Source organism: Austrofundulus limnaeus, unplaced genomic scaffold (genome assembly GCF_001266775.1).
Source record: "Austrofundulus limnaeus strain Quisiro unplaced genomic scaffold, Austrofundulus_limnaeus-1.0 Scaffold54, whole genome shotgun sequence".
In the NCBI taxonomy this organism is placed as follows: domain Eukaryota; kingdom Metazoa; phylum Chordata; class Actinopteri; order Cyprinodontiformes; family Rivulidae; genus Austrofundulus; species Austrofundulus limnaeus.
Window position 1 is genome coordinate 1,156,817 of NW_013952456.1, and position 7,822 is coordinate 1,164,638.

The 7,822-nt window shown below is 39.4% G+C and overlaps 2 protein-coding genes across 4 annotated transcripts in view; both read right to left on the reverse strand.

The window, feature by feature from the left end:
* The window catches only part of LOC106517899 (E3 ubiquitin-protein ligase TRIM11), a gene marked incomplete at its 5' end in the record, with an annotated part of 4,085 nt that extends 2,941 nt beyond the window's left edge, over positions 1-1,144 (reverse strand). The window contains 5 exon segments of the mRNA XM_014008944.1: positions 107-184; positions 256-340; positions 417-494; positions 573-890; positions 979-1,144. Of these exon segments, the coding sequence (XP_013864398.1) occupies positions 107-184; positions 256-340; positions 417-494; positions 573-890; positions 979-1,144 (725 nt within the window).
* A 2,942-nt stretch (positions 1,145-4,086) lies between these two features.
* The window catches only part of si:rp71-1g18.1 (zinc finger protein 135), a 13,400-nt gene continuing 9,664 nt past the window's right edge, over positions 4,087-7,822 (reverse strand). Inside the window, exons 4-5 of one of the 3 annotated variants that reach the window (XR_001310260.1) lie at positions 5,255-6,352; positions 4,087-5,162 (exon numbers count right to left, since the gene is read on the reverse strand). Coding sequence is in view for 2 of the 3 variants with exons in the window: in XM_014008945.1 (XP_013864399.1) it covers positions 5,391-6,352 (962 nt within the window). In the remaining variant the exon portion in view is untranslated. Of the gene's footprint in view, positions 6,353-7,822 lie in introns of all 3 variants that reach the window. The other 2 variants (XM_014008947.1, XM_014008945.1) reach the window with 2 other exon arrangements.

Genomic DNA, 7,822 nt, shown 5'->3' on the forward strand with positions numbered 1-7,822 from the left:
CATTAGCACCTCTAGTAATATATTTACTGAGAAAAATGTTGACGTGTTCAATACTTATTTTACGTTTTTTATGTTTTAGTTGATATAAACAGAAAACAGCTGTTACCTTCAGTGTGATGCACACGGCTCTGCTGCTTCTCCAGCGCCTCCACCAACGTTTGGTTTTCCACAGAGTAGTTATAGGCTAAAGACAAATGGGAGGTCATAAATGAATGAAACAGTATAAACACACACATATAAATTGTGTTTTCTTACCATAATAAAGAACTATGAACCAAAGAAGTAGGAGAACAACAGTGACACCGTTGAGTCTAGAGTCAGCAGGCATCCCTCTCTCTCTCTGTGTGAAAACAGATGTAAAAACTGAAATGTGTTGAGAGGCAAACTGTAACTTTAAAACAGGGAACAAGGCTCACATCGCGATGGTTGTTCACAGTGTTTGTAGATTCTATGATTTGCTCCCTGAGCATTTTGAAGTGCTGGTCCATGTACTCCTGTTGAACACACAGATATGGATTAACTTTCACATCTTTTCTGTGTCAGACGGTGTCGGAGAGCGTGAATCAGCTCACAGTCAGCTGTCGCCGCAGGACAACGGAGACCTCTGAGGCGACGCTCAGTTGCTTGCTCTCCAGGTTGCAGATGCTGCAGATGTAGCGTCTGGATGAGCTGCAGTAGTACCTCAGCCCCTCGTCCTTGTGCTGCGGGCATTTTCTCTCCAGAAGGTCGCTCAGAGGTTGAACCAGGGGGTGTCCAGTGAACACCCGCAGCTCCAGGTGGTCCTTTAGATGCTCTTTGCAAAGCGACAGCTCACACTTCAGACACGTCTTAACAGCCGGAGTCGTCTTCTCCGGACAACAGTCACAGTAAACACGTTCAGCATCCTTTGCCTGCAAGGACAAATCACATATGAGGAGGAGAAGAATGAGTTTGAGCAGAAACAGGTAGTAGTGATAAATATATAATGTAATCAGGTACCCTTCTCCTTTTGTTCAACCTGAATTCCTCTGCGATGTTGGCCAATGCGTAGCTCTTCTGTTCCAAAACAACCTGTTCAAAACCTGCCCTGCAGTCTGGACAGCGGAAAGGTGCATCTGAGGAGTGATCCCTCAGGTTTCTCACACAGTCCATACACAGGCAGTGTCCACAGGGCAGCTGCTGAGGATCTTTATAAATGTCATGGCACACAGGGCATGTCAGCAACTCCTCAAGTCGGGTTTGCTCCGTATCTTCCATATGTGGCTCCTCTGAAATTTAACTAGGTCCCTAAACATAAACAACTGAGAGAAGAAGTTAACAACAGAGATATTACAACCTGGGCTGTTGACCTGCTCTATTTGTGTTGTTTAGAATAACCTGCGAGCCTATAAACGCAAATATATCTGTATATACCGAAAAATATTCTTTAATTCTTACCCTAATATCAAAAGGTCTCTGTTTTTAACTGTTAACTACTTTAACTCCGAGTCAAAAGCGAAAGCGCAACAGAATACAGGGGTACTTCCTGGAAGGGGCGGGGCTTGAGAGGACGCACGAGTTTGCGCTGTGAAGACTTCCGCAGAATTAAAAATACGAGCTAATTTCTTTTATTTCATTGCTTCAAGAGACTACAAGTTGTTTCTTTCTCACTGTTAGCATTGTGTTTTATTTAGAGAGGGGGAAACTATCAAATCAAGCTAAAATAGATTTTAAAACAGACGTATTTGACCATTCCCCCGTTTACCCTGTACTTTATTCACTTTGTTTTCATGTCTATTTTACAACCATATAGGGGAAATAACTTCCAAGTCCTGAGTGAAAGCTAACTTGAATTTTAATAATAAAACTAGACTCAACAAAACAAGCTTTATTTTTTTGGCCATGATCTGTCCCACCTTTATTCTTGTCCAGTTTAAAATCTACAATTTTTAAACTGATCAAACCTGGACTGTGTTATCCTACACCAAAGACAGATTGCTTAAAACAAAGTTTGTGATTTGATAAACATTTGTAAAAATTGCCACTTCAATGCTTCTTTGGCATCCAAGTTGTCTTAGATCAGACCTAAAACACAGTATAGAAAACATTTAGGCTGGTAAACTTGTACTAAATGATCCTTCATTTCATCCCAGATTCTACAGCTGCTGTTTCTTTTCTTATTGGACCAGTCATCAGAAACTACCCAATCTCAGACTTATTTAATTTGGCATGAATATATCTGTGCTTATCAGCTTTTATTGTTAAAGAAATATGCAACATTTATTAGTTTATACATTTTACTTGCTGAACACTTTTACTCTTTAAATCAGTGAAATGTGAACTTTCTAATTAACTGTGTTGTGCTGATGGTATGAAAACTTACTGTACCACTAAATGATTTATAAAAAACTTTTATTATTAACACATAAACACATATTTTGGCTAACAGTGGTTAAACAGCACAAAAAACAGACATTGGTCAATAGAAACTTTAAATGTATAAAAAGTTAGAAAAACTTTAAGAACTTTTGTCAACTTAACATTAAAAGTTGAATTCAGCTTGGCTATTCTCAAATCCACAAACGTGCAATATTCAAAACACCGAACGGTAAGAGTGTCAAATATGAAATATCCCTTGTAGTTCTTCTCAGAAAATAAACAAAAAAAAAAAACATACATATTTTGTAGCAATAAACATAAAAATGATAAAAGCATCACTTCCAACAAAACATATAAAAGCAATACAGTTTAAACTGCTGCAGTCACATTAAACCTAACAAACGCCTGAGTGTTTCTCCATGAATCAGCTGCAGAACAAAAAAGCTTGGACATTTTAACACTGACAGCTCAATAAGCTCAAACAAGTAAATGTGACATTTTACTTTCATCCACATTCTACATGTTAAAGAGTGACACCCTGTAAAGACTAGTGTACGTCTTGTTCTGTCATTATTGTTCACACTGTAGCTCTTTAACAGGCTGGTCTGAGTGTAACCAGGAGGACTACTGGTGCTAAATGATTAGTTACACTGACTAACAAAACTAATGTTATTCAGCTCTTGTTTGACAGACTTTAGAAGTTTATGGACTGAGAAAATGTTTTGCCGATATGATAAACAGGACATTTATATAAGCATTCAGTAATAACATAAAAAAAGATTAATAAAAACAGTCTACATCTCATTAAAAAAGAAACTACAAAAGGTTTGCAGTGCGATCTTATATATTTTTAGAGAACACCTAAATATTAAAAGAAGCATAAAGGCTTATAGGTGTTCCATCTGAAATACAGCTGAAAGAGGATTTCTCTTCACGTTTCTTAAAAAAAATGTTAAGCATTGCACAACACCTTTGCTTAAAACATTGACAATTGGTCTGTTAGAAAAACAGCTCATAAACTACCAAACAGATTTGAATAAAACTTAAAAAATAACGACTGGTTGTACATTTACACCCATGAAAGGCAGCATGTTGTTTGTGTTCCTTCGGACTGTTCTGGGCCTCGAATTTAAAATGTTTTCAATCCCAAAAATACAGCAGATTTTCAGTTAGCATACATGAAAGGGATCCATGATTAGTTGTAACATTAAACTTTATTTGATAAACATTTATTTTAACTGTAAAATAAAGACTATAAAAATACTGTAGGCTGTTCAGTTTTGTAATTTTTTTTAAATATATTTTAACACGGACAGAGCCATTCTATTTACACGCAAAGCATTCTGGGTAAATGAGGACCTGGACAGGTCCTCAGTGTGAGCGAGCTATATCCACCCTGAAGGTTAATCTTGGACAATATCTGATGATCGACTCTTAAATGAAACCAGAGAGCGTTGACAGAGAGGAGAAGGTAGAAATGACTCAGCCTGTAACTGAAAATATGGATGGAGGACAACAGAGCTGCTTCATGGAAGAAGAACCTCAGRTTAGCCTGTTAGCCTTCGCGCTAGCGCCAACAATATATTGCCTTATTAGCTCGGTGCTAGCGCGACAAACAAGCTAAACTGCTAAAAGCCTCACACCGAGGACCTCCACGTCATTTACCCAGAATACATTGTGTGTAAATAAAATGGCCCCGTCCATGTAAATTTTTTAACTTTCAGTTTAAAAATAAAAAAACTGAACAGCCTACAGTATTTTTAAAGTATTTATTTTACAGTTAAAATATATGTTTATCAAATAATGTCTAATGGATCCCTTTAAGTGGAAAAGCTTTATGAGAAAACATAATGATGGCTGCTGCTTTATTTTCCACTTTGTCCTCAACACAGCAGGTGTGTTTAAACAAAGGTTAAGCTATTAATATGGAAAATGAATCAGTAGCCCTGTCTGCAATTTTCAGTCTGTTTTTTCCAGTGTTTTCACGTCATAATCTTTGCCTAAGTTTAGCATTAACAGTTGCAGTCAGTCTTGTTCGTTTGTAAGCAAAATATTTCATGTACCATCATGAACTTCAATGTATCTTTGAATTGTTCATCACTTTAAGAGTTAATTTAAATCAAGATGACCGCCACAGCTAATTACCCCTAGCAACGACAAAATTATATTAAACAGATGAGCTAAATTTTGACGTGGTAGTATTCAAGAGTCACTCAACACAGACTCAGAGTGTGACAGATAAAAAAGYAAAAAAAAACTATATCAACTCCCATTATTTTGCAACACAAGAGGATCTCAAAAACAGTCATAAAAGGCAGAAACATTCATGTATTTTAATGAACGCTAGTTTTTYGCAGAGTTTATAAAGTATTGAGTAGGGATGTCCCAATCAGATACTCGGTATTGGTGGTAGATATGGCCATTTTTTGAAAATCGGGTAGAATCGGATTTAGTCATGTAATCGGGCCGATCCAGTTTTCAGCATCATCATGCTTTACAACTGCTGTTAAGAAGTCATGACGCACACAAGTACGCAACCATGTCCACAATGTGGGAACACTTTTCAATGGAAAACAATGATGCTGAAACTGCAGCTTGCAAAATATGCAAACTGGATGGTTCTCATGGTGGGAACAGCAMGACTCGCTTTAATACTAACAACCTTGTCACTTGGAAAGAAATAAAGAAATAAAGCTATCGGATCGGTATCAGAAAGACTAATCATTAAAAAAATCGGATTGATTGTAGTGTTGAGCAGAACCGTTGCACCATCCTTGTACTCTTGRGGATCAGCAGGCGAGGGGTTTTTGACAAGAATGTAAAAACTAAGGAAAAAGAACGGGAAGAAAAGTGTTCATGAAACTGCAACCTTTGTTATTATTTCTAAGGAAAAATCTGTATTTGTTGCAACACACACCTGGAATGGTTCATAGCTTCTGTCTCAGTTGTAGCTTTAAGTGTTCTGGTTTCAGCTTACAGGACAGTGATTCAGTGTTTTCTCTGTGAGGTAGACACAGGTTATAGCTGCCACTTCCAGCTGGTTTTTCCCTCCATCACAGCTGCAGGCCAGCTATCGCTCTAAATGAAGGAACAAAGGCTTCACACTGGTTCAGTTTGTGTTTCTCCAGGTTCCTCATGATCCTGAACATCTTTCCACAGGAGAGGCAGCTGAAAGGTTTCTCCCCTGAGTGAAACCTCAGGTGGGCCTTCAGGTTGTCTCGCAGGCGGAAGCTTTTGCTGCAATGAGAGCAGGTGTGGGGTCTCTCACCGGTGTGGAACCTCAGGTGGCGCCGGAGGCTCTTCCTCAGGGCGAAGGTCTTGGAGCAGGTAGAACACGGGTAGGGCCTCTCTCCCGTGTGGAAGCGCTCGTGCCGACGCAGAATCTTCCTTCGCTTGAACACCTTCTCGCACAGGTTGCAGACGTAGCCATCCCGGGAGTGGGTGACGATCTTCTGGAGGCGCCAGATGCCGTTCTCGCACTGGGTGAAGCAGCAGAGGCGATGGCCCGTGTGAGGACCCTGATGTCGACGGATGTCTTTGGGTGGAGGCCAGCCTGAGCTGTGGCTGGCTGTTTGAGTTTTCCCGGGGTTGCTTTCAATCACTGACTCTGGGACAGAYAGAACATCCACCAGCTGTACAGCACAAGGACGCAGCAGCTTCGGATCTTTAGACATGAGTTTCAGTTTCATCTGGAGGTGGTTCTTTGTCCCTTTGGGTGTGTGGATCCACTCCCACACCCCTACCTGCGCGGGAGTCACCGCTCCATCCGATAGGGACGGACTGTAAGCGCTGCCCTTGGCGGTGCTGACACAGGCCTGCTGAGGTTCAGCTTGACCAGGCTTCTCTGAAAGGTTGGCTTTGGGAACGATGGAGTCAGGTTTAAGGATTAACGGACAAACAAACTTCACCTTCTCCCCAGAGGAGGCCTCATATGGATCTGGTTTAAGCACAAGAAGCTTTAATTCAGCAGGTGAACTTTGGGTTGACTGGCACAGCAATGTCTCAGTATTTGTCTCTGCAAAAAGTGAAAGAAAAAAAAACTAAAGTAAAACATTTCTGATTTAAACAGACATATTTTTTGCTTTATTKTGCAAAGTGTTGTATAAAAAAGCTGGTATGGTGCGAGTGAGTGTTTAAGATCCCCTGCCAATGAAGAATAAAAACTAGTCTATGTGTGTTTGTTTGCACTGCCCCCCCCCCCAAAAAAAAATAAAAAGATCACCACCTGGATTTAACTAAACAAATAGATAAGAGTCTCTCATTGGATAATTATTGTGTGTTTCAGCAACAGTTTTACCCTAAATGTGGTTAGTGACCGCATGGTACGTTAATTAACTAAAAAAAAAAAGATTGCGCACTATGAAAAGAAAAGTGAAATATATGCAATCTACCCTTGTAAACACGAACATAGGATACAATGACAGTATCAGATTATAATCACACAGCATTTCCATGGACACAGTGTGAAGGGAACTCAAGYGATTGGGACTCAGTTTCTGCTTGGCCTTCAGAGGAGCAGGATGTGCTTTCGCTCTCTCTGAACCCGCCCCATTTTACCTCCCCTTTATGTGTTATCTGACCTAAGCCCCCCCCCACCCCACCAGGCTGTCTTGCCCTCTCGCGGGTTGTTCAACTCAATTTTCCTTTTGTGTATTTCAAGCTGTTGTTAAAGGTAACACAACTGTGTTTGCTGCATGACCGGTTTCACCTGTTCCCCCATGTTTGTCTTGTATGTCTCTTGAATGGGTGTTTAACTGCCCCCTCTCCCCTTCTCTGAATGTACAGCACCTTGTGAATTTATTTCTGTGAAAGGTGCTATTTAAATAAAACTTTACTTACTTACTTACTAAACATATGAGATAAATCTTGTGCCAGCAGGTATTGAATTTGAATTGCCCAGATTGAATCTGAATGTGCATAATTTGAAATCGAATGCACTGGTTTGAAAATAAATTTCACTAAATTGAAACAGAATRTAATGGTTTGAAACTGAATTTAAAGTTTTGTATCTGAATTAATTTGCTTRGAAACTGTATTTTGGTTTATTGAAAATTCAGTTTGACTTCTTTCACTTTCAGTTCCAAAATTCAGATTTTTGTGTCACATCCTGGTCCTCGAGAAAGCCAGCCAGAGTAATCAAACAGAGATCCACAAATTTACGTTTCACTTCGGTGAAGCTTCCCTTCTGTATGTAACAGAGTTGATGCAATCCACCGTAAAAGTGACAAAAACAGACAAAGTTATTTTATTGCAGTGACTAAATTTACCTATATGTAGACAATGTTACATTTACATCAATTACATCATGGATCAGTCAGCAGCAGCATCTGATCAATATGTGATGCATGATTAGATGTAAATATAACATTTTCTGCATATACAGCGGGTAAAACAAGTATTGAACACGTCACCATTTTTCTCAGTAAATATATTACTAGAGGTACTAATGACATGAAATTTTCACCAGATGTCGGTAACAACCCAA